General features: G+C 37.6%; 1 protein-coding gene across 1 annotated transcript; it reads right to left on the bottom strand.

Moving 5' to 3' along the window:
- Positions 1 to 3861: 3861 nt before the first annotated feature.
- On the bottom strand, positions 3862 to 23299 carry LOC115927879. The gene is made up of 7 exons (XM_030994183.1): positions 23033 to 23299; positions 14710 to 14756; positions 14244 to 14296; positions 9526 to 9654; positions 8748 to 8953; positions 5695 to 5775; positions 3862 to 4110 (listed from the first exon to the last, which is right to left on the bottom strand). The coding sequence occupies exons 1-7, from the start codon at positions 23297 to 23299 to the stop codon at positions 3862 to 3864; spliced, it is 1032 nt and encodes a 343-aa protein (XP_030850043.1).
- Between the last annotated feature and the right edge of the window lie 3766 nt (positions 23300 to 27065).

The raw sequence follows: 27065 nt of genomic DNA, 5'->3' as shown, positions 1-27065 counted from the left end.
TCTCAATGATTTTGTAATTCCAGAGCAGTGTTTTTTCAACTGGGGTGCCGCAAGAGAATGTTAGTTACATGACAATTTTTTTTGGCAAACGTTGATTTTGTGAAAAACAAATATCAGAAACGGGTAGAGTATTTATTTTCATGAGAAAATAAAATGTAAACAAATAATAAAATGTCTTTCTTCCTCGCTCGCTGACAATATTTTGCGAATATATATCTTTTATTTCGACATTACATTGTTACCACACTCATCACAATTATAAACATGATGAATCAAGGCAACGAGAGGCCCGAATATCCTCATATTCGTGTATCAAGGTCATGACCGAATATTTCACTTTATATTCGTGTGCATTCGGCGGTGAGGCGCCCGCATACCTTAAATCTGTGCTAGTGTGTTGATTACAACATTATGTTTTACCATTTTGAAAATGTCTTGTCCTTGTTTTTCTTGCTCGTTCACTAAATCAAGAAACAAATGTGCCCATACGTGTGTACATAGCACTTGACGAGTGCCAGAGTGATGCAAAATAAATAGTTTGTGAAGAATTTAAGATTGGGCGAAACTTTTCATTTCTTAAGAGGGCATTGTGTCGAACAAAAAGTTGAAATAACGCTGCACAAGAGAAATCCTTCGTAGAAAACAGCAACCACAGTGTTGTTACATACATTATAGTTAAAGAAAAATGTGTAATAATGAGGAAGATCACGCGCAAGTATTTGAACGAATGTGGGTTCATGCACGGGATTTTATGGGCTCGTAGCCTTCACAGCATCTCTCAACGTGTCAAATCGTCTTTTGCTATTGAATCCTGATTGTCCCCCGGGGGGGGGGGGGGATCGTCCTCGGGGGCGGGTAATTGTCCTCGTGGGGTAATTCATCAAGGGGTAGTTTTCCGGGGGGTAATTGTCCTTGGGGGTAATTGTCCTCGGGGGGAGTTGTCCTCGGGGGGGTAATTGTCCTCGGGGGTAGTTGTCCTCGGGGGGTAATTATCCGGGGGGTAATTTTCCAGGGGTAATTGTCCTTGGGGGGTAATTGTCCTCGGGGGGTAATTCTCCGGGGGGTAATTTTCCGGGGGGTAATTGTCCTTAGGGGGTTATTGTCCTCGGGGGGTAATTCTCCGGGGGGTAATTCTCCGGGGGGTAATTGTCCTTGGGGGGTAGTTTTCCGGGGGGTAACTTTCCGGGGGGTGATTGCCCAGGGGGTAATTGTCCTAGAACCGTATAAAAGGGCAATAATGTCCTCGCTAGTAAACAACACTTTAACATAACATTTCTGCTTTTTCCATTAAATCATCAAACATATAATCTTCAGTACAACCCATTATTCTTGATTAGATAACTTACATACAAATAATATCCCAAAAATAAATATGATAATTGCACCAACATGATTTAAATATGTAATTTATGCTCATTTTCCTATATTTAGTAATTGCTAAATCAACGATGCACCATATTGCTATAGCGCATGCGCGTATGCGCGCACAACAGGAAATGCTTAACCTTCATCCAATACTAAAACACTGATTTGTTACAGTATAGATAATCAGTGATATACAACAAAGCAGCGCAGTACTAAAAACATCATTCAGAACAGTGTCAGTGGTGTTTATTTATATAGGCCTACATTATATCAAAATCTACAATGTAAAGAAAAGATTAGTATACAATGCCATGCACATAAATTCAAACACGCGGAACTACTGTTTTTACTGCTACTTCATACACTTACTCTAAAATACTATCAAACTAAATACATGCTACAATTTCACTTTTTAATGATAATATTGTTTATATTTCTTTAGTACTATTTCAACAGGGTTTATATTTAACAATAAATTGAATAATGATTCTAATTCAAAGTGTCCTATCCCTAAATCTGCGCACCTGTGTCGCTGTTGGTAGATCAAAGTAGACTTCTAGGTCAAATACAACTCAATTTTAAATCAAATCAAATCAGTAATTGAGTATTAATGCAAACATAAGCATGTTTTGTACATATCATTTAACATGGACGTTTTTCTAAGACACTGTATCAATTTTAACTGAAAATTTCTATTGGGAAACTCATCATTGTCACATTAACTCAGATACACAATGTTACAAGTTTGCTACAACTATAATTTGACGTGAGTTTGTGCATGCATGTGCGAGTGTGTGTGAACACCATAATATAATGATTGAGATAATCATGAGATTTAATTATACATGCAGTTAAAAGCTTCCTAATAGTAGGCCTGATTCCACCTACTTTCGTGTTCTAATTCTTGTGATAAAATTTCAAACTCCTTTAGCAATCGGACCTTTTGAATAAAGTTCATTTGTATTTGAATTTCATTTGTATATGAAATTTTAAAGATGTAAACATTAAAATACAGCGATTATGGATATGCAAAACAAATTCATTTTTGCTACTCAATGTGATTGGAAAATAATGGTTATTCTTTGTAATGAACAAGATGATAGTACAGGTCTAACATTAATGCTTTCTCGGTTGATATCTTTATTATCTATTTTTTCATCTCTGTTTTATTTGAAAATTATTTCATGTATTTCGTAGAAGATGACGTCAGAGGTCATTGTTCCGTTGTGCTTAGTAACCGATGCAGATATCGGAGGCATCATAACCAGGAATGTCACCTGTAAAGATAGAGACAAAATGTGATACTGGATTAAGCTTTATGTCGTTTTTTTCTGTTATTAGATTTCATTACAAAGTATAGACCCTGAGGATGGGGGGGGGGGGTCATAACGCTGCCTGGTACGTATAATTATGTAGCCCCTTGTACATAGAAGTACTGGAATTTTCATTGGGTCAAACCACGCATCCCCGGCCCCCCCCCCCTCCCCCCTCAGTACCTCTCATGAGGGCGTTTTACTAAGATGAACACAGGCACAGCCAGAGTTATCATGCGGGGAGTCGAGGTAAAGCACAAAACGACAAACTAACACGGATTTGCTTGATTGGTACAGCGTTTTAAATGTTCCAGCGACAAAATTAATGTCAAATCAATTGAATTGAAACTCAAACCGCATACCCCCCCCCCCCCCCCCCCCTCCTCCTGTCCATTACACAAATTCTTACAGCTATAAGCAACTTACGAATTCATCAGTCATTCACAATGAAAACATTAACAAATAATTATTCAATGAAAATTATGATAAAATCAAATCATCTTACCATGCTCGTCGACGATATTCTGACAGATCGTGTCGTAACGGCTGGTCCCGACGAGTCTACTGAATGCATCGTCCCACCAGCGGACGAATTCTTTGTTAGCCTTTGAAGTCATCATACTTCCACCACCCGCTACGCAGATATTCGGAAAGTCCGCGGGAGAAATAGTTTCCAGGGCAGCGTCAAGTTGGGGAAGTCGGGCACTGAATGCGACGTCGACCTTTAAAGCAAAAATGCAAGATAAATGTTGTGTTAATTGACTGATTGCTAATTTTAAAGTGCAAATAAAGCAAGTATATCTATGCTTTTGATTTGGGAGAATGTGGATTCAAGTCTTTATAGAAATATATAAGCACACTTAATCTCAGTTAAAAGTGTTTGCGATTGTCTATGCGCATGCATAAATAAATAAATTAAATAAATATAAATAGTAGTGATATACTACCATTCTCAATTCCCAATCAGTCACTATAACATCACTACAAATAGTCACCGCAAGTCACCACAAGTCACCAACATTCACCGATACAATCACTCAATTAACTTAACAATACATCATCACCATGCACCTCCACTAGTCTCCACCAATAACGGTAACCATCACCACCAGTCTCCACTATAAGTAGCCACTCCCACCGGTTGTCATTCATCATGACCATCCCCACAACCATAACACCACCACTACCACCACCACCACCACCAGTCTCCACTACCACCAGTCTCCACCACCACCAGTCGCCACCCCCACCGGTTGTCATTAGCGAGCTTTAGATTTTGACACCGAACGAACTCGACTACGAATTCTTTGTTAGCCTTTGAAGTCATCATACTTCCACCACCCGCTACGCAGATATTCGGAAAGTCCGCGGGAGAAATAGTTTCCAGGGCAGCGTCAAGTTGGGGAAGTCGGGCACTGAATGCGACGTCGACCTTTAAAGCAAAAATGCAAGATAAATGTTGTGTTAATTGACTGATTGCTAATTTTAAAGTGCAAATAAAGCAAGTATATCTATGCTTTTGATTTGGGAGAATGTGGATTCAAGTCTTTATAGAAATATATAAGCACACTTAATCTCAGTTAAAAGTGTTTGCGATTGTCTATGCGCATGCATAAATAAATAAATTAAATAAATATAAATAGTAGTGATATACTACCATTCTCAATTCCCAATCAGTCACTATAACATCACTACAAATAGTCACCGCAAGTCACCACAAGTCACCAACATTCACCGATACAATCACTCAATTAACTTAACAATACATCATCACCATGCACCTCCACTAGTCTCCACCAATAACGGTAACCATCACCACCAGTCTCCACTATAAGTAGCCACTCCCACCGGTTGTCATTCATCATGACCATCCCCACAACCATAACACCACCACTACCACCACCACCACCACCAGTCTCCACTACCACCAGTCTCCACCACCACCAGTCGCCACCCCCACCGGTTGTCATTAGCGAGCTTTAGATTTTGACACCGAACGAACTCGACTACGAGTGACGTCATTATTAAGCTCGTCGTTGAATCTACATTGGGTCTCCTCTTGCTAGCGCTTAAGATCGATTGTCACCCGACGCGGTGCCAATGTTTAATTATGCATGCGCAGTGATGCGCAGTGATACGCAGTGATATGCGCGTGACAAGTTTTCTTTGTTACGTCATAGTTAGTCTGCACAGCTGTTCGAACCTCAGCTGTGCAGAAAACTCCTTAATTTCTTCAAAAAAGTGAAATTAAATAGGTTGAAGTAACGTGATTGATCAAATTCAAAGGTATTTGTTGTTTTCATTGCAGTCACAAATATCTTTTTGAATTATATTCTCAACAGATACTGTTGTCTGATGGCTGGCTTCGGCATTTGTGTCCAGCTCGTAGTCGTTGTGATCACTTCGAGATAAGCCTAAAATTTGCTCGAATCCCGACGGGCTAGAAGCAGGTGGCGCATGCGCAGTTACTCAAAGTGACGTCACTCGTAGTAGAGGTCGTTCGGTGTCGAAAATCTAAAGCTCGCTATTCATCACGACCATCCCCACCATCACCACCACCAGTTTCATCTGTCAACACTATCCCAAATCACCATCACTATTCTTTCACCACCATCATCACTTGTCCACGCCAACTCTACCACCTCCAAACACCCCTACCAGTCAAAACCACCACTACTTTCACACACCCACCACCACCACCACCACCACCACCTCCACCACCACCACCACCACCACCACCACCGCCGCCGCCGCCATCACCACCACCACCACCACCACCACCGCCGCCGCCGCCATCACCACCGTCGCTACCACTCCATTCATCATTACCACCCTCACAACTAACGGGCACTTTCCGTAAGAATGTTTTCTACCGAGACTTGGGAAGAACACATTCTTATGTGTAACGGAGATATCATTGAAACACATCAAATCTATGACACCCATATTGGATGTTTCCATGTTTGAAACCAAAATGAACATACCCTCTTAGACAGATTAAAATGATAAGACTTACATCTCCATTCTGCACGGCGGCGATCAGGTCTTTCGCGGTAACGTAGGTGATCTTTTGGCTATCGGATGGCAGATCTGCTCCCTGTAAGTAGCAAGAGAATGGAAAGAAAAATAGATTTTATTTGAACAAACTAAAATTGAAACTTAAGTAGGTCACTTCGTAAATAGCCCGTGTACAAAATGATCCTCAAAATAATGTCAAGAGAACTGTTAAATATTAAGAAGTCCCGTTTTGTGCATTTTAGAATAACCACTGCAATAGTGATGCTGAGAATAACTTTCGTTTGCCCTCTTGAAAAGAATACTTCCAGTTGTGTTTCACAGAATTTACTGTCATTAAAGTCTGTCAGTGCATAAAAATGATTACATAACTTTCATGAACACGTATCCAGCATTCGTCTCGATGGGTTTTTACACTTTTGTGCAACTAGGAATGTAATTAAATTTCATGCATAGTCTTTGTAAATTGCCTCATTACGAATGATTTTATTCACCTGTTACGAGACATGAAATAATTTATTCAATGGTCAGATTGCGAAAGTTAGATCAGGCGCGGATCCAGGGGGGGGGCCGAGCGGGCCTTGGCCCCCCCCCCCCCCGCAAAAAAAAAAAAAGAGAGAAGAAAGGAAAAGAAGGGAAAGAGAAAGAAGAGAGAAAGGGAAAGAAAGAAGAGGAAGAAGAAAAGAAAAGGGGGGAAGAAGGAGATCGGGGAAGGCGAAAGGGCCTTGCCTCCCAGGCTGTTGACCCCCCCCCCCCCCAATCAAAAAAATAAGAGAGAAGGAAGGAAAGGGAAAGAAAAAAGGAAAAGAGGGGATACTGGCGTACTGATAGGGGGGGGGGGCTTGGGGGAAATCAAATTAAAACGTGGTTTATTTCTAATTCCACAACAGTGGATTACAAATAATGCTGAAATGACATAATTTCCGAGATTTTTCCTCACTTTTTAGTAGATTCCTACATGTCAGGGCCCGAGGTACGGCGGGGATCGGGAGCCCCGAGCCCCCCCTTACTTTTTTGAAAAAGTATATTAAAGAGAAATAAAATAGAATGAGAGCAAGAAAGAAAAAATAGTTAACTGCCAGTGTTGAAAAATAATGAGGCATCAAAATATGCTCATCTGACCGTGATTAATGCCTAAAACCCCTAAGCTTCCGGGGGCTCTGCCCCCTGGATTTCACCTAGGGCCCTACGGCGGGCCCTTAGATGCTCATCTGACGGTAATTTAATGCCTAAAACCCCTGATTTTTTCGGGCTCCGCCCCCTGGACCCCACGCCAAATAGTGACGTGCCAGTCTCACAAAATAATAAGGTATACAAAAAAAAATGCTCATCTGACCTTAATTAAACGCCTAAAACCCCTGAGCTTCCGGGGCCGGCTCCGCCGCCTCGACCCCCCCCCCCAGGGGCCCTAAGACGGCCCCTGATTCAGACAAGGATTACGAGTATAGAGAACGATACAACGCATCGTCTTCTTTCTCTAATAATATAATGAAACGTCAAAGCTTCGCGCAGGAGGGGAGGGGGGGGGGGACTGAATTCAGTCAAGGATTAAGAATCGAGAACGGTACAACGAATCGTCTTCTTTCTCTCATAATCTTATAAAACGTCAAAGCTTCCGCGCTTCGCGCGGGAGGGGGGAACCTGAATTCAGACGAGGATTCAGAGGCGAGAACGGTAATACGAATCTTTAATGATTTAATGAAACGTAAAAGCTTCCGCGCTTCGCGCGGGATGGAGGGGGAACTAAATTCCGATGAGGATTATTTTCGAGAACGGTACAACAAATCGTCTATTTTCTCTAATGATTTAATGAAACGTAAAAGCGTCCGCGCTTCGCGCGGGAGGAGGGGGTTGGGGGAGAATCTAAATTCAGACGAGGATTATTTTCAAAAACGGTACAACGAATCGTCTTCTTTCTCTAATAATTTAAGGAAATTTAAAAGGTTCCGCGCTTCGCACGGGAGGGGGGAACCTAAATTCAGACGAGGATTAAGAGTCGAGAACTCGACAACGAATCGTCTCCTTTCTCTAATAATTTAATAAATCGTAAAATTTTCCGCGCTTTGCGCGGGAGGGGAAAAACTAATTCCGATGAGGATTATTTTCAAGAACGGTACAACGAATCGTCTTCTTTCTCTAATGATTTCATGAAAATTAAAAGCTTCCGCGCTTCGCGCGAGAGGGGGAACCTGAATCCAGACGAGGATTAAGAGTCAAGAACTGTACAGCCAATCGTCTTCTTTCTCTCATAATCTTGTGAAACTTAAAAGCTTCCGCGCTTTGCGCGGGAGGGGGAGGGGGAGTCTGAATTTAGACAAGGATTAAGAATCGAAAACGGTACAACGAATCGTCTTCTTTCTCTAATGATTTAATGAATCGTAAAAGCTTCCGCGCTTCCCACGGAAGGGGGGAACCTAAATTCAGACGAGGATAAAGAGTCGAGAACTCGACAACGAATCGTCTTCTTTCTCTAATAATTTAATAAATCGTAAAATTTTCCGCGCTTCGCGCGGGAGGGGGAAAACTAAATTCAGACGAGAATTATTTTCGAAAACGGTACAACGAATCGTCTTTTTTCTCTAATAATTTAATGAAACGTCAAAGCTTCCGCGTTTCGCGGAGGAGGGAGGGGGAAAATCGCACCTCCCTGCACCGACCCCCCCCCCGCATTACGTCACTGTTGGTCACCATTACGTACCAATATTTGGCTCGCAAAATTTCAAATTTGGGCCCCCCCCCCCCCTAAGAAATCCTGGATCCGCGCCTGAGTTAGATGTAGATGAAACCATGGAGACGATAGAGAGGGATGAATGATTGGGAGGGGAGATAAGGAGAGAGATATATAAGATAACATGATTAGAAAAGGGTTAGGAGAAGAATACAAAAATAAGGGGAGGGGGAGAATCGGGAGGAGGGAGGAAGATGAGAGTAGAAAAAAACGGAACGAAACAGTGAGTCGAAGCATAGAACTATTTGTAATAGGTCCATGGTAGAAGTTAGTTCTTGTATAAAATCTGTACAAGAATAAACATCACGATAATTATGTATCCATACCACGATGGGGAAGGACGAATCGGTGGTGAAACGAGACAGACAAGCCTCATCAGAGAACCACATTTCTAGGAAACCAACTTTGAGTCCTGAAAGATCAGAGTAATCCTGACTGCTTCCACTTTGGGCGTAGAGGGCGACCTTCCCCTTCTGGGAGAATGGTCGTGTGAAGTCGAAGGTTAGAAGACGATCATAGGTTTGGACCCATCCTAAGTTATAATGGAATGTAATAATATACATTTTGATTGTGCAGAAAGGAGTGTTCATTGTTAGTGCATAAAATCTAACATACCCAAATCCTCCTCTTAAAACGATGGTTCAACATAATGTACGATATTTGAAAATTATGATTGTTACCAATATGAAAATTAGTCGTAATGTTGTGTTTGAAAATGTATTTTAACCAAACTCCCTGGAATTATCAATCTTGATTTTCACAACATTTGGGCTTTAAAACTGAAACGACATTTCTATTACCCATGATATAACTTTAAAACAAAACAACAACAAAATGATCACATTAGGCGTTTGATAATTGGACGGCAAACGTTTTTCATACGTCATTAACTTGTGTTTTGCTTTATAGTCTGTTATTGCCTTAAAGTTTCCAAGTTTCCTTTTCCCATTAGAGCTATTTGTAAATATATTTTGACTGCAATGCGTACCTTTATATAATGAAGGTTATTTGGGTAATTTTGATAATCTTTTGCAAAAATTAATGAACTCAAGCATTTCAGAAGATATAAAACATAAACAATCATTAATGAGTATTGATTCTTACCTGTGCATGCGGTGTACCATTTGGCCATCAGACCGACTCCGCCGTGGGCTCTCTCGTTTGATCGGCTGTACCAACAGTTACTGTACAAATCCCATACCAACTCACAGTTCTTGTTGGCTATTTCACAAACTGAAAGTAAAACAGAAATGTCCATACTTTATATTATTATTTGATAATGGAATTGTTCATTTCTATTTCATTTATTTATATATTATAGTACCCTTTTCCCCGCCACCCCCCCCCCCCCCCCCCCACTCAGTGTTAGTTAGGGTACGCATTATGCTTGTTCCCTCTTTTTGAATGCACCCCCTATCTGAGGACTGCCAACATTTCCGAACCCCCCCCCCCCCCTTTCGCGGGCTTTTCGCGGGCTTTTCCTGCCTTGGAGACCCCCCTAAATCATGAAAAATGCTCAATGTACCCCCTAAATTCGAAATAATTTCTCAGGAGTCCAAAGAGATGAGAGGAAAAAAAAGAAAAAAACACCCCCTTTTTAAAGAAATCTCCGGGTGAAAAGTTAATACACCTCTTTTTTTACAATTCTCGGGCCGGACTTTGCCTCACGAAAAGTACCCCTTTACCGGAAATTTTGGTAACACGCATGTGGTCCGTCCGTTCTCGGAGTGGGGGGGGGGGGCCTTTTCAAAGCGAATGTCGCTCTCGCAGGGGGGCCGTGTATGTACAATTAAAAAGACAACAAAAAAACATTACATAAAACATAACAATGAAAATGTAAGCATTAAGAACAAAATATTATGACCCCAGATTCATTTTGTTTAAAACAGGAATAAAGCATTGCTCTTTTAGAAAAAAAAATACTTTAAAATTTGATAGAATGAATATGATTTTGCTTCTCAGAATGCATTTAAAATGGTAAAACTGCAATCATGAGTATTATAAGCTTATCAACTCATTTAATAAACACGAGCGCAAGGACTTTCAAATAATCAACCTTAGGCAATTTCATTAGCCCTGTCCGTCACATATATAAGGGAGTTTACAGATAGCACATGGTACAAATGACCCCAAATATCCACAGATCTTTTACACATGGAGAAGTTCCACTTTGAGCATATTAGAATAATAACTGCCAAAGTCCTAGCTGTGCTTCATGAATACCTTTTATTTGCCCTCTTGAAAAGAATACTTCCACCTGCGTATCATAGAATGTACCGTTGGTGCATACATGAATAATGTTACATAACTTTCATGAGCGCATATCCAATATTCATCTCCTTGGGTTTTTACCTTTTTGGTACAAATGACCTTTATCTGCCCATACGCAGATTGTATCTGTAAACTTCCTTATTGCTATGTAAGAACATTACATTGATAGTCTGAACATGATTTTTACAGGCAGTACAATAGGACATTGAATTCGGATATGAATTAATTTGTTAAAAGTCTTTGTCATCGTGTACGTAGTGATGTTTCAAAGATTATTTTTCACAAGTTATTTTTTTACAAGCTCTGTAATTATTAGGATCTCTGTCCAGTAGTGCCGTGTTTGTGCCATCGAACTGGATCGACCAAATCAATTGATTCATAATATATATTATATGCAATATTTTTTTCCCGTAACATGAGAGTAATTTTAATAGTTTCATATTATTAATTAAATGTAATGTTAACTGTAATTGTATAATTGTTTTAAATGGGGGGCACGCTACAAGAGTCCTATCTCGCACCCCGGGGCAACGTGTCTGACACGGCCGGTTGTAGCAACTACTCCGAAGATCAAGATTACATTGATCTTGATCTAAGGAGACACGAACGAACGGACAAGTTATCTTAAAGGCATAAATAGAATCGAGAGGTTTAAAAAAAAAAGGACAAAAAAGCAAATTAGAAAATTTGCACAAAGAAACAAAATGTCGGAAAGAAGTGATGCTGAATTCTATTTCAGTAAAGGTAATACATTTCATATTATGTCTTTCCGCTATATTACTCTTTCATGCTCGTCTGTTGTGTTGTATCGTACGTGAAATTTGATCACAAACAGCGCTCAAAATACACGGGGGCGATGGGCAATTCGCCCCCGTGAGCTCCATAATCGCCCCCGTCAGGTTGTCCACGGGGGCGATTGCAAAATTAAAAATCGCCCCCGTGGAATTATAAAATAAAGATTATCTTTTCTTATATAACTTTAACACAAAATTGAGTATCAATTTTCAAACCTTAAACTAATGAAATGGAACTTAGATGGCGCTTTCTCTCCCATCTCTATGAGTATTACCGATACAAACAACGGAAGCTCGCAGTGCAGCTAATGCGGCCGTCAGCAGTGGCTATACTGCGCCGGTAGAACCGGTGTGCACGCTGACGCCCAATATCTGCTGGAGCTGGAGACGATCGCGCAAGGACTGAAACATGGAGAAGTTTTTCGTTGTGAAAAGTGTGAATCCTCTGAAACCTGGTTGTTCTAAAAGACCAGCAAATGATGTAACTCGACCAATAAATCAATATTGAGAAGAAGATCAGCAAAGATGTTGCAGGGGCGGATCTAGGCGGTTTAGGGGGTTTAACCCCCCGATCCCCCTTGTGTTGCCTAGTGAAAATGTGATGTGTATAGGAAAACGCTATCATGTAGTAGTAGATGTCAGGAGATGCCAGGAAAACAGTAATAACGGGGGTTCAAAATAGCAACAACAAAAATCGCCTCGCCCCTATGCGGCTCGTGGACGATGCTCCACATCGTATTTGGGTTACCCCCCCCCCCCCCCTTAGCAAAAAGCTTGATCCGCCCCTGTGTTTTGGAAGGATATGGTAAAGCATGTAAATAAGGTTGTTCCGAATAATGAGGAGGACATTATTATGTGCAGAACGGGAAGAAATGGAGAGAATGTCATCACGGGCAGGCGCGGATCCAGCATTTCTTAAGGGGGGGGGGGGGGCAAATTTGAAATTATGCGAGCCAAATATTGGTACCGTACGTAATGGTGACCAGCAGGGCCCTGACGTGTAGGCCCCTAGGCATCTCAATAAGCATTTCTTGCCTGGCTGTAAATTTAGGAATTTGTCATTTTACAACAAACGCGTAAAAAAGTATAATTTACTAAAAATCTCGGAAATTTATGTCATTTCAGCATTATGTGTAATCCACCGTTATGGAATTAGAAATAAACCACGTTTGAATTTTATTTCCCCCGAGCCCCCAATCAGTACGCCAGTGCCCCCCCCCCTGATTTACAATTTGTTGGCAACTGATCTCCCCTACCTTTTTTCTTTCCCTTTCTCTCCTCTTTCCCTTTCCCTTCCCTTCCTTCTCTCTCTTTTAGGTTTGCTGGGGGGGGGGGGGGGGGGGAGGCAAGGTCCTTTCGGCCCCCACCTTTCTCCACACGTTGCTGGCGGGATTAAGCGCAACTGATCTATCTCCCCTTCTTTTCACCCTTTTTTTTTTCTTCTTCTTCCTCTTTTTTGGTCCCTTTTAGCTCTCCTTTTTTCCTTTTCTTTCCTTCTCTCTTTTTTTAGCGAGGGCGGGGGGAGGGAAAGGCCTTTTGCCCCACCCCATCCCGATCCGCAACTGGTTGGCGGGAAAATTGCAACTGATATCCCCCTTCTTTTCTTTACTTCTTCCTCAATTTTACTTCCCTTTATCACCTCTTCAGTGACTGGTCCCTCAGAAACTAGTGCTAAGCCAGTCACAGAGAATTCACGATTTCAACAAAAATAATGCCTGTCAATGCATTGTAAATTTGATTTTTCTTCAAATTTCATTTAAAAATCTTTTCATATTTGATAAATATGGTGCATTGGCATATGGGCTATGGTTGGAGCGTTGAATGCGTTGAACAGCGTCGGCGTATTATGTGGATTTATCATATTCATATTCTGAATATTTTCAGCGAATTGAATAATATTGAAAAGGATGCAATTCATAGTTGTACTCGATAATTCTCACTTAACATATTCTCTCTCTCTCTCTCTCTCTCTCTCTCTCTCTCTCTCTCTCTCTCTCTCTCCCTGTCTTGCATAAAGAAAATATGAAAATAATATTTTGCCTTGATTAAGAAAAATTGAAAATTTTATCAGTATTAAACAGGGAGAAGAACAGGGGAGGAAATTTATCAAAACAAACATTGACGAATCCAATTCAGTGTTCTTTCGTGATGCATAAGAATGAAAGTACATTAAAAGGTGAAATAATAAATTGAAGAGCGGTGATAAATCAATTCTTTGACGTTGTTTGATTGAATAAAAAATAATGAAACAATATGGTCTCAGGGTCATATATCTTCGAATATTAGAAAGTTTCATCCACCAGCGTGTTGTTGAACACTATTTGCAATTTAATTTTAATGCGGTGACTTGTCGGTTACGAGCAGAAGGTCATTTCAGGCTTCTATATTCTATAATACTATCAACAGATATCTGGATAGAGACACTTCGTCATATCAAGCTACGAGAAAGTATATCATCATCTCACAGAATTCTACTCGAACACCGCATCGAAATTCTTTTCACCCTTTTTTTTTCTTCTTCCTCTTTTTTGGTCCCTTTTAGCTCTCCTTTTTTCCTTTTCCTTCCTTCTCTCTCTTTTTTTTTTGAGTTTCATGGGTACCAATCCAATGGAAATTTGTATTAAAACAAGAGCCCCCGCCAGCACTAAAAGAGCCCCGTGAGAAGGCTCACGGGGGCTCTTTTTTGTTGGAAGAGCCCCCGTGGACAAAAATTTATTTTGAGCCCTGATCACAAAGATGTAAAAATTCCTTGGATACCTGCATCGATGATGTCGGCATTGTATCCTTTGATCTGATGTGTTACAGGGTCCCTGAAATAAAAGAAAACAAAAAATGAAGTGGAGAATTGGCTTTGCAAAGAAATCAATGCATTAAGGTAACTACGAAACACATACAAAAAATAGAATTTAAAAAGGTAAAGAAATTGTTAGCAAATATTGCTCGGTATACAGTAGTTCTAGTATAGGGGTCAAAGATATATCTGAATGACTGAAAATCATAATGATGGAAAGACAGAAGCTTTTTTTCTTCTTTTATCCCTCGAAATTAATTGTTTATTCTGTGGGCTGTTGGTCTACTTGGATGTCCAAGTTTATCACGCTTAGTCTGTCATTAAAATTAAATCTGGGGAGTAACTATATTTCCATCTATTTGATTACATCCCAGACCTGCATACTGGGTACAAAATATAGTCACATATCTTTAGAAACGAGTGTTTACTTACAGATATTCCAATCGGTTGTCCTCGTCACCAATCGCGAAGAGCCAAACCTCATCATCAGAAGCTGTAAAAGAGTAACAGAAGAAGATAGAGAGAGAGAGAGAGAGAGAGAGAGAGATAATAAGAAAGAAAGAATGAGAGAGAGAGAAAAAAAAATAATGAGAAAGAGGGACAGAGAGAGATAATGAGAGAGAGAGAGAGAGAGAGAGAATGAGAAAGAGAGAAAGAGAGAGAATGAGAGAGAGATAATGAGAAAGGGAGAATGAGAGAGAGGGAGAGATAATGAGAAAGAGGGAAAGAGAGAGAATGAGAGAGAGAGAAAGAGAGAGAAAGAGGGAGAAAGAGAGAAAGAATGAGAAAGCTGTTAGGAAAAAATCTTTGCAATATTTGATTTATAAATACCTAACAATATTAGGCTATTGTGTCCAACTATATTATTTGGTCAAATCAATTTTATCGCCCAAATTAGAGATTAGAGAAGATTATTATCATAAAATGTAATGCACAATTTGAGTTTGATGCTTGAAATGGGTAGGTCTAATGTTTGTGACACAACTGCAATAATTGTTGCCAATTTGGCAACCCATAGGCCTAATGATCTGTGGAAAATAAACTCAAAATCATGAATAGAATTTCGGTTTGATAAACGACAAATCATACATTTTTTATAACTTTAGTTTCTTATTCATTGTCGTATTGTATCATTGTTATACCAATCAGTCCGTGACTCGTTTGGTTGAACAAAAGTGTTAGTAGGAAATCTTTAAATTGATTGATCATCCCTTCCTGTTGAAGGGAATACAGCATCTAAACTCGAATGCCATACATTTCGTAAGCTGTACCCCAACTCCGACTTGGGTTAAAATAACAATTCATAACATAATCACTGACGATTTAAATAATATGATAACAATACTAATACTAAAGTTGAGGAAATCTTTAAATTGATTGATTATCCCTTTCTGTTGAAGGGAATACAGCATCTAAACTCGAATGCCATAAATGTCGAGAGCTGTACCCCAATTCCGAAGGTAGTAACTTGGATTAAAATAACAAAACATAGCATATTAAATCACTGACGACGTAAATAATATGATAACAATAATAACACAGATTATTTTATTTGGGCCTGCACATGCAAATGCCCGATCTCTCGATGTTATTTTTGTTTTAAGTGATGTAGTTTGCAATAACAGAGTATTTTTGGAGCTGCGCAAGTTGTTTTGTGAGACTTGAGTTTTAACAGTTCTACAATATATGGGGCTTGACCGATCAGTGCTTTATATAGCCGACAATCAACAGAATCTTGAATGATATTCTTTATATTAATACATCAATTTTATCAGTTTCTGAATTTTTCTCCCCTAATTCCTTTTGGCTTAATATATTGCTCGACAAAGTTATAATTTCCGATTTTCATCATACCATTTTTGTTTATGTTTGATTTCCCCCTCAAAATCCTTTGAATATCACTCAAGAACACAGAAAACCTCTTTGTTGGAAAAATCCATTCGACATTCTACCTTTTCTTTTCTATTTTGTTAAATACCGTATATCCAAGACTACAATGAAGTTGACAAGTAATACAAATCAATATGGAAAAAATCAAGAACAAGAAAAACACTTCCTTTGCCTCTCTTTATTAACGTGTGAAAACTCTTTGGACGGGCTGCAATAAATGAAATTCGATGTCTTAATCCTTTTCGAGTTATTCAAATAAAGAAAGTCGATAAATAAAAGCCCATTCTGAGTTTCTTTGATCCAAACACGTTTCCGACTGGTACTGGTTTTTGTATAGAACAAAAAAAAAGGTTGCATACTTTGTGGCTGGCAAGAAATAGTTTCATGTTTTACAAGGGACTAGTCTCCCTACTATTCGCACTATTTCGGATCGATCCGATAAAATAATTGAATGTATACAAAATATATTGTGTGTACTAGTGAAAAGTAACATACGTTGTAGAAATTGAATAATAAATGTTTCATTTAAAAGCATTTTAGTTCTACTTGATTATGATCAAGAAATAATTTTCATAAAACTTATGTTTTGTTCATTATGAACGTTTGATATGGGGTTGCGTGTTTTTGTTTTTGTTTTTGTTTGTTTGTTTGTTTGTTTTTTTTTTTTTTTGGGGGGGGGGGGCGCACTGCATAGTAGAAAGATCACAGCAGGCACACTGTGTATGAGGATAAAACGACCAAGTACTGAGAAACGAAGGGCGGACCTGAGTGAAATCATATGAGTTAAAAGCAATGATTTATTTTCGGACGTCTACTAAGGTTTCACCTTGAAAATAAAGACTATGATCCCTAAGCTTCTTCAACGTGAGAACAAATTAGATCATAAACAACACGATAAAGGGAAATCATACTTAAACATTGTTCAATGTTTAGGTTGGATTAAAACAAAAACGTATGTCTATATTCGCCCGTCAGATCCAAATTCCACCAGGATCACTCTGGTAAACAAGACATATTATTATTATTATTATTATTATTATTATTATTATTATTATTATTATTATTATTATTATTATTATTATTATTATTATTATTATTATTATTATTATTATTATTATTATTATTATTATTATTATTATTATTATTATTATTATTATTATTATTATTATTATTATTATTATTATTATTATTATTATTATTATTATTATTATTATTATTATTATTATTATTATTATTATTATTATTATTATTATTATTATTATTATTATTATTATTATTATTATTATTGCGGAAACCAAGGAGGTAGCGCAAATGACAATTGCCGATGTCTTTTTTTAATTTGATTTGATTTAATGTTCTGAAATAATGTAATGCATAAACGAGGTATAACGGCATAAAAGAAATGTGCTGAGATGACCTTTCGCATTTGCTCCCGTATTCTACTCCATAATGTTTTAAGATCCATAAAATAACATTTGATTCTCTCTATTACATTTTTTTTAATTCATAGATTTTGGAGGTCACACTTTTCACTTTAACTCATTTATTTAGATGTGATTTTGTTTGATTTCTGCTTGTTCCCTCATACTACGCATTCAACAAATGATAGAAAATCACAATCTCCGTCTTATGAAGTAAAATATTCTACCTTAAATATAATTTGGCATTGTAATGAAGGCAAAGATTTTTTTTTTTTTTTTATGGTCAGTTTTTATTCTTTTCTCTCTTGAAACAAATTATAATCATAGTACAAATTACAATCATCATATGTAACACTCACTGCAAATGTGATGACATTATAAATCAGTATAAATTTTTGTCTTACAAACGACTTCAAAGAAAACTTACATAGTTAGTTCCTATACATCATATTCGACACAAAAAATTCATATTTTCAAAGAAAACATATGCAGTTATATAATCCAAAATTTTTGTTTTAACAATGTAGCAACTTATACTTCTTTTATACTGTTGTCCTGAGAAAAAAGTTTTCTCTTTTTGTTAACCCTACCCTACCCGACCTCTCCCTTATCCCCCTCCCCCCCCCCCCTCTTAACCGGTGGACGACTGGCTCTGGGTTCCAATTGTTTGTCTAATACTCAGGTTTTCCCATTTCGAAAAATGAATAGTGAGAGTTCCCCTCATTGCAGCCAATTTCCTTTCTTCTACTTTATCCCCTATTATACTATTCTTTATTTCATTAAAAGAGGGTGGTTTTTTAAGTTCTCTATTTCTATAAATCAGATATTTAACAAGAATTAAAACATGATTCATTAATTGATATTTTCCTTTATTACTCTCCTCTTTCCCATACAGAATTTCCTCCAAACTACAGTTGTGTATTTCAAAGTCTAAAAATCTCGTGCACATTCCCCACACTGATTGTGCAAATTCACAAGTATAGAATAAATGTTTATATGTTTCTTCATCTTTTTCGCAAAATGAGCATAACTTAGTCGAGACAAGACCAAAACGGAAGAGGTGATGGTTTGTATATAATATATTATGTATAAGTTTGAACTGAAACTCTCTTAATCGACTGTTAAGTGTACACTGTCTTAGTCTTAAAAATATGTTTTCTATTTCCTTACAGGAAAAACCATAGTTCCTTCCAATTCTCTCAAAAACCAAAGGTTTAAAATCATCTTTCTTTATTAATTGTACATAAATTTGTTTTGATTTTAGATCAGCTATATTAGTTGTTTTCTTCCCCAAAGTGAAATCAGTTCCAGAATTATTTTTTTCTTCTCCCTTTCTAAAATTATTTTTCCAACAAACTGGTAAACAGGCATAAAAGTGCTTGATCTTTTCAATTTCATTTACTTCAACACCTAAATCGATAAAATGCCTGTCACATTTTAGTTTACCATCGTTTTCCAGAATATGTTTTAATTTGTAAATTCCTTTGTCATACAACCTCTTATCGTATATACAACTTCCTTTATATCGAATAAGTTTATTATTAAAAATTACCACATCACCAATGTCTATACTCCTTATATGTCTTGTATTCACCCAATCTTCTAATAAATCCATATAAAATTGTGGAGCTTTCACTTTTAATAAACTTGGTATATAGTCACATGAAAATATCAAATCTCCACCCACGTGTTCAGTGACAAAGTTAAAATATTGTTTCCATTTCATGTCTTCATCTTTGTTTAGAAGTTTTTGAATCCACATAATTCGCTGCGATTTAACTTGTGCAGAAAAATTTAACATCTTTAACCCCCCTTGCTTATAGTCTAAGAACATGGTGTTTCTATTGATTTTATCTGTTTTTCCTTTCCATATGAAATCAAAAGTTAATTCATCCAGTGAATCATAAACCCATTTTGGAACAGGAGTAAGTGACGCCCGATAAAGAACTTTAGAATAAATGTGCACCTTCAATAGTTGAATCTTACCCATAAGTGTTAAATCTCTTTGCTTCCAAAAATTTAAAAGTGTTTTTATTTTACTTAAGATTTCTTTATAATTTAGATCTTCTTTCTTGTGTTCATCGAGGGAAAAGAAAATCCCTAAAACCTTAAGAAAGTCAACTATTTCGCCAAAAGCAAAATCACAATCTAAACGTTGACATAAACCTAACTTTAATATTTTAGTCTTGTCGTTGTTTATTTTCAGTCCAGAAATTTTTTCGAAATCTGCAAATAATACTTTTAACCTATTAATTGATTTTTTATTGCGAACAAAAATTGTCATATCATCCGCATAAGTTACTAGTTTAGTTTCCTTATCTCCAAAATTAATTCCGTCCACCAAATTATCTATTCGTAATTTGTGTGCCATTACTTCAATACACAAGATAAAGAGGTACGGAGAAAGAGGGTCTCCCTGTCTTACTCCCCTTTCTACTTTGAAATAACCAGTGGACCCTCCTTCAGTTAATACACAACTTAGAGTGTTCGTGTATAAAACTTTAACCCACTTTTGAAAGGATGGACCGAAACCAAATGACGACAGAACTTTTTGAAGAAATTGATGTGAAATTGAGTCAAAAGCTTTTTCGAAGTCTATAGCTAACAAAAAACCAGATAAATTGTAACGGGATGTATGAAAAATAATATCATCTATAATGCGAATGGCCTCACCAATATTCCTCCCTTTCATGTAGCCTACCTGATCTCCCATAATGATCTCATTTAATACTTTCTTGATTCGCTTAGCCAAAATTTTTGTTAAAATTTTATAATCGACATTAAGAAGGGAAATGGGTCTATAATTTTTCAGTGAAAAGGGATCTTTCCCATCTTTAGCGATTAACGTAATTACAGCTTGTTTTTGAGACGATGCTAATTCTCCTAATCTATATGCTTCATTCAAGGCATCTTTAACTAAATCTCCAATATCCGGCCAAAAGGTACGATAGAATTCTGAAGAAAAACCGTCATTTCCAGGTGATTTGTTCTGTTTTAATTCTTGTAAGATTTCTAGGCATTCTTTATTACTTATAGATCCTTCACAGTTTTCTCGAGATTTTTCAGTCAATTTCGGTAAACCTTGAGAGAAACTATTATAACAATTATCCGAGCACTCGTACTCTACTTTACTGTACAACATGCTGTAAAACTTCCGGATTTCTTCAGTTATCCTTTTTTCATCGCAGCAAATAGCACCATCTGAGGTTTTAATTTTTTTAATAGTACTCTTTCTTTTGTTATTTTGCATTAATTGATTGAAATAACGCGAATCCCTTTCTCCGCTTTCGTACCACGAGGCTCGTGATCGAATCCTAATTCCTTCATTTACATAGCTATAAACTTCCTTTAATTTCTTTTTTGTATTTTCCAATTTTTCTAAAGTATCTGCATTAGTGCTTTCCGTCAATTGTTGTTCTAAACATTGTATTTCTTTTTCTAAATCTGTTCTTATTGTTCTTCTTTGATCAGCCAATTTTTTTGAAAATTTTTGTGTAAAGCTCCGAATTTTCATTTTTAAAAAATCCCATAACAACCTTTTGTCTTTTATTTTAGTTTGCAGTTCGTTTTTTAATTGACAAATTTTCTTTTTTAACTCTCTAACATAATCTTCATTTTCACATAAACTATTATTGAATTTCCAATATGACCCTTTTCTTCCATTCGTTTTATTGACTGTTTTGTCAAATAAACGTAAAAATATTGAATGATGATCAGGGGCAACAGATGGAATTATATCGCACTTCATAACCATTTCCTCTAGACATTCTGATATTATCCAGTAATCTAGTCTACTTTGCATAAAGGGATTGTTTTGCATATAAGTGAATTGCCTTTTTAAAGAATGCCTACATCTCCAAATATCCAAAAGCTGCAAATCTTCCATGAATTTTTCAAATTCTCGATTAAATCTTTTCGAAATCCTGTTTGAAGATTTCCCGTTATAATCAAATTCAATGTCCCTAATCATGTTAAAATCACCACCTAATATAACCGGGTAGTTATCTTTATTTAACTTAGCCAGATTATTGCGTAATTTTCGAAGAAATTGCAATTGATCACTCTCAAAATTTCTTGTTGGAAAATACACATTGCCTAAAATCAACCTAACACCTTGAAACTTACAGTCTATAAAAATATATCTACCCTCACTGTCTTTTAAGACTTGCAATATCTCAATATCTATCCTCGGCGCAATCAAAACGAGAACTCCTTTACTGTGATTAGAACCATGACTAAAATAAGTAGAACCCTCCCACATTGAAGCCCACTTGTCCTCACAATCGCTAGTACTAAATGTTTCTTGTAGGAAAACAATGTCCGCCCCTTTATCTTTACACCAGAAAAATATGCGTTCCCTTTTATCTCTGTCCCTGATCCCTTTCACGTTGAGGGAGAACAATTTACAATTAATCAGAACATCCATAACCTATCACACACAAGAAAATTTAACCCAGTCCCAGAGCCAATCCCCCACCTTAAAGGACCCCACGAAAAGCAAGAACGAAACCCCGTCATCTGGGAAAGAAACTGATACATGTAAGGCATGCAATATTGCAGCTCTCCCGCCCCACCCCTCCCACTCTAAAAATTTCTATTTAAAGGTAACATTCCCGAAAATAAGGCTATAAAGGATTATGTACCCTCTCCACATTGGTACACCTGAATTGGTACACCTGAATCGATCTAATACGATAAATAAATTAGACGGGCTGCAATTTAGGAATAAGCTAAACTCGTTGCAATAGTACGACCATTTTAAAATTATCAGTAACTGACGAATTATGTTTTAATGGGTCTATGGTTGTCATGACAACAAGTTCAATGCGACAATGACAAGGTGACGGTATAAAAAAAAAGACGACAGCTAATTATCAAGTTAAGATCGACTTATGATACATAACATTATTCATAAAACTTAGAAAGGGTGTCTCAACCAATATATCGAAGATATAATACGGAATAGTCCGCAATACAAACTGAACTCTTACTGTAAATATAATAACAATAAAACACATTAAACTATTATATCAACTTTTGTAAAATAAATTCAATGCTAAACTATAGCATTCACACATTTAAACCTTGTATGTATTTCAGAAATAAAGTTTTTAAAATATATATTTGACATTTTCTATTGATAACACACAACGAATGATAAAAACCATAATAGTTTCAACATACGTGGATTCTTCCTATATGTTAAAGTGTTCATGTTAACTTGAAAACATGAAATTGAAGCGATTACATTTTAGAAACCATAGCCGGCCCGGTACCAAAGCCAAGGAAAACATGATCAAATTAAAACGCAAACAATTACTTTGCGCTCCTTAGTTTTTAATACATATCTGATATTAACTATTTTTCCTACATATTAATATGTTGTAAATTCAACACCAAATTTCCACTGTATGAAAATTAAAGGAAAAGAATCAACAACTCACCTTTTCGCCAACGAGAACGTGCATCGCCTCTTTCACTTTCGTGAAGCTTCCCTCGCCGATGGTCGGGCCGAGGAGATAGGGTCCGAGCCGTTTCGTGTGCTTGTAGGAAGCCATCAACTCTTTCGACAACGCCGATCGCCCGACGACCGTCATAACGCCCTGCAACTGAGGCCCGTAATTCCTCCTCGTGGGCATCGACGATGTCCGCTTGTTGATCGATGACCTCGGCCTGGTCGCGACGTACTGGAGGGGCTTCAGAGCCGACATACCGCGACGATGCGGTGTTGGCAAAGGTTGATGGAAGCGATCGCCTGCCCTTTCCAAACGGCCGATCGTTTCGCTACTGCGATCCAACGGCAGACGACAGGTCAATGACACAATGCGTGGCGTGTCGTATACAAATTGATATCGATATCATAAAATAATCTCATTAATATGCAATATTTACAGTGGGTATATTAGGTGAGGGTTTCGCCCAGAAGACAATGCGATATTGCCATGAGTTTTTATCTAGAACAGGAAGACCTTTCAGATCATTCGACTAGGGAGAAAAGAAGAGTGAGACATAGATGAGAGAGGGGCAGAGATTGACAGAGGAAGAGAGAAAGAGAGAGAGAGAGAGAAAGAGAGAGTGAGAAAGAAAGAGAGAGTGAGAGAGAGAGAAGGAGAAAGAGAAAGAATGAGAGAAGGGTTTGAAAAGGAGATAAGAGAGAGGGAGGGAGATGGAGAGAGGGGGAGAGGAAGAAAGAGAGAGAATGAGAGAAGGGTTTGAAAAGGAGAGAAGAGAGAGAGGGAGAGAGGAAGAGAGAGAGAGAGAGAGAGAGAAAGAAAGAGAGAGAGGGAGAGAGTGAGAGAGAGGGGGAAGAAAGGGGTAGTGGTTTCGGAAGACTGAAGTGAAAGAGATGTCCATAGCAACCGGATCACTTTCAAGTTTGTCGACAAGGTTGTCATTGTATCGGGTTTTGAGCCAGTCTTTGAGGTTTGCTATCAAAGCAATAGGACCTATATCATTACTAAGATTTCATTACTTTACTAATAATCAGAAGATTGTAACGAATTCGACCCTTCCTTATGTCCAATAAGTGGCATTTACGTACCCTTGTCCTTGTTTCCCGAACTGGTAGTGCTGATGGTGAGATGTCGGTATACTTATACATTCCAATTTGTCCAAGTTCATGGAGTTGAAATAGAGCAAATTTTATTTGAACAAAAATGTAGAAAGAGATGATGGGTATATATTTGATTGATTGATTCGAATTTTTTCCATTTCCTATATCAATTGTTTGCACACTAAAGAACATAGTTGACAAATTAAGTTTAAAATTATGAAATGAAACAGGAACCTACTGGAAAGCATAGCTTGTTTTTGTAGGTTCCCAAGAATAAATATAATATGAACATTATTTTCATCAATCATATTAAATTGTCTTAATAATCACAGTAAAAAATATATATTATATAATAACATATTTTCATAAACTCTTTTAAAGTGTCTAAATAATCGAAATATACAAAAAGATCAGAATTACAAAAAAACGGGACACAAAGGACAGGAAACTGACGTAGGAAGATAAGACAAGACATGACAAAACAATTCAAAACATGACAAGATAATCAAGACATAACAGGACAAAACAAGACAAAAACAAAGACAAGGCTGCATACTACAGAAATGTAACCATCCTCACACCGACAATGTAAAACAAACTTCGTTTCATTTCGATTCAGTTGACGACAAACAGTGTTTCACATAGTACTGATCTCGTGTGCATTCTGTTGATAAAGCAGGTCCATATTTTTGGAACGATTTTAGAGAAGTGTTGAGCGTATACACCCAGAGGGCGTCAATCCTAGCCGGGGTTCTCAGTCATGTACTGTAAGCATGTGTGACCACAGGTGTTCCTGAAACCCTCTACACGAGGATTTCTTCTGGAACCAAAATACATCTATAATGAGGATTTCGCATGTTTTTTTCCCGAATTCACACCCTAAACGGGTTTTAAAAAAAGTGTACTCCTAAACAAGTATTGTAAAATTGTAACCTCTTGAGCATTTTGAAGTGCGATAGGGATTACCATTTCAGTTGTTGACAATGTAAAATAAATCAAATTGCGCTTCTGATGTAAAGTTCACAATGTAAAAATTTATTTCAATGGAGAAGCGATAACATCAACCTGTACACTTCAAAATAGGTTTAATGCGCAGACATCATAAGTCCTTTCTTTAAAAAAAAAGAATTGCCTTTCAAATTCGATCTAAAGTGCATGTAGTGTTTACAAAAAGTACACAATGTACAATGAACAGTTCATATTCTACTATGCAAAACAAAGTATAATGGACCAGCTATCTGCGTGAGACTTGGTAGGTCTGGGTCGGTATCGTGAGCATCCATCTTGATCTACTGAAGATCTAAAGAGCGACAGACGCAGGCGGTGGCCGGAAGTCTCGCCAATGCGCATTATCACCACTCCCCCCCCCCCTTTTTTTTTCCCCCTCCGGTCTGGCCCTGGTGGCTAGAAAATTACCATAAACGCGTATACCGGCGCGTACAAAAGAAAACCGAGAACTATCGATGTTTTATCCTAATTTAATCACAATTATGATCAATAAATGGCACATATTTTTAAAGCTTAGATCCTACTCTTTCATTTGATGCAACTTATATTTCACGCCTGAGTGATAACAATCTATTTGAAGAGAGGGAAACAAAAAGCCATTTGGCGGACGGTATCAGATTTTTCAAAGAGAAAATCACATTTTCTAGAAAGTTCATTTTCTGCCCTTTCATAAGACACCTCAATCAGGAAAAAACGAGCTAGGAATAACAAAGTTCTGTTTGTTTAAAATGATGCTTGCATTTTCATAATGTTATTAAAAGGATTCGTTTTCCCTGGTTGCCTGCCGTAGCAACAAACAGAATTGACAAAAGACTTAACTCTGTTTCGTTGACGATCAGACATAGACGAAAGACATCATGGGGGAAGGGGCACTTATTAAAGGTGTTAAGCAGCGCTAATAAGAATGCGGTTTCGGTTTTCGCCCCCTCCCCCTCCCCTCCCCAGGAAAAAATAATTAATTACATTTATTAATATATAAATAAATAAACAAATAAATGTACAGAGGAGGCAGCTTGAAAGAAGAACTTATCAGAGAATTGCAGTTTGATTGGAAAATATAACCGAAAGATAAAAGTGTTTCATATTGCGTTATGCGCAGCTAATTGTTTTTATGACTTCTTGTATTATCTTTCAAAATACACAGTACTAAAGATCGTCACTTGCATGATGGCTTTCATTTATTGCCTCGTGATCTCTTCGGAGTAAAGGGGGCGCTAGACCAGTATAATGTACAGGTGAGGGCTTTAAACACGTACTAAAAGAGCCGATATGAAACTTTGTAAACAAGAATAGAAAATTATCTAACACGGAAAACAGGTAGGCTTCGGGGATTGAATTGTGTATGCGTTAATTCGTTTACAGAGCCAGGTGATTTTCAACATATTTTGAGACGGTCCCTGCTTGATCTGTCAGTCATAATGGAATTTCGTACAGGTGTTCGTACTGGTATATGCACACAAGCCCGATATTAACATTTATGGAATTCATGTTATCTGCAGCCTATTCATAGTCGCGTGGCGTATGTATATTTCTTTTTGGGTCCCGGACGCGAAATTTTTTTTCCTACGAACTTTGAGCTCGCGAGGGGAGGCTGAAAGCACGTGCTATTTTGTTCTTGCACATATTGATTGGCTACGGTAAAGACACGTGATAATCAAGGTACAGCAGATTAAAGTCGATTGGTTTGCACTGATAAAATCAGGGTAGTTGATTGGATGCAGTCTCTTTTGTTACGTCTCATCGTTTAGTGACTTTAGAAAAAATCGTCCTTGCAGTCAGTGTCGTAATGAACAAAACCTTGGGGATAGGAAGTTGCACGTTGATCTGTTCAAGTTCTTACTTTAATTGCTAACTTTAAAATTATTTCAATACATTATTTTGCAAGATAAACAACAGCGGTAGTTAATGAATCGTTA

The sequence above is a fragment of the Strongylocentrotus purpuratus genome, unplaced genomic scaffold, assembly GCF_000002235.5.
Source record: "Strongylocentrotus purpuratus isolate Spur 01 unplaced genomic scaffold, Spur_5.0 spur5_scaffold_21, whole genome shotgun sequence".
NCBI classification, from domain to species: Eukaryota; Metazoa; Echinodermata; class Echinoidea; order Camarodonta; family Strongylocentrotidae; genus Strongylocentrotus; species Strongylocentrotus purpuratus.
Note: the sequence above shows the minus strand (reverse complement) of the source record. Positions and strands in the feature narration are given on the sequence as shown.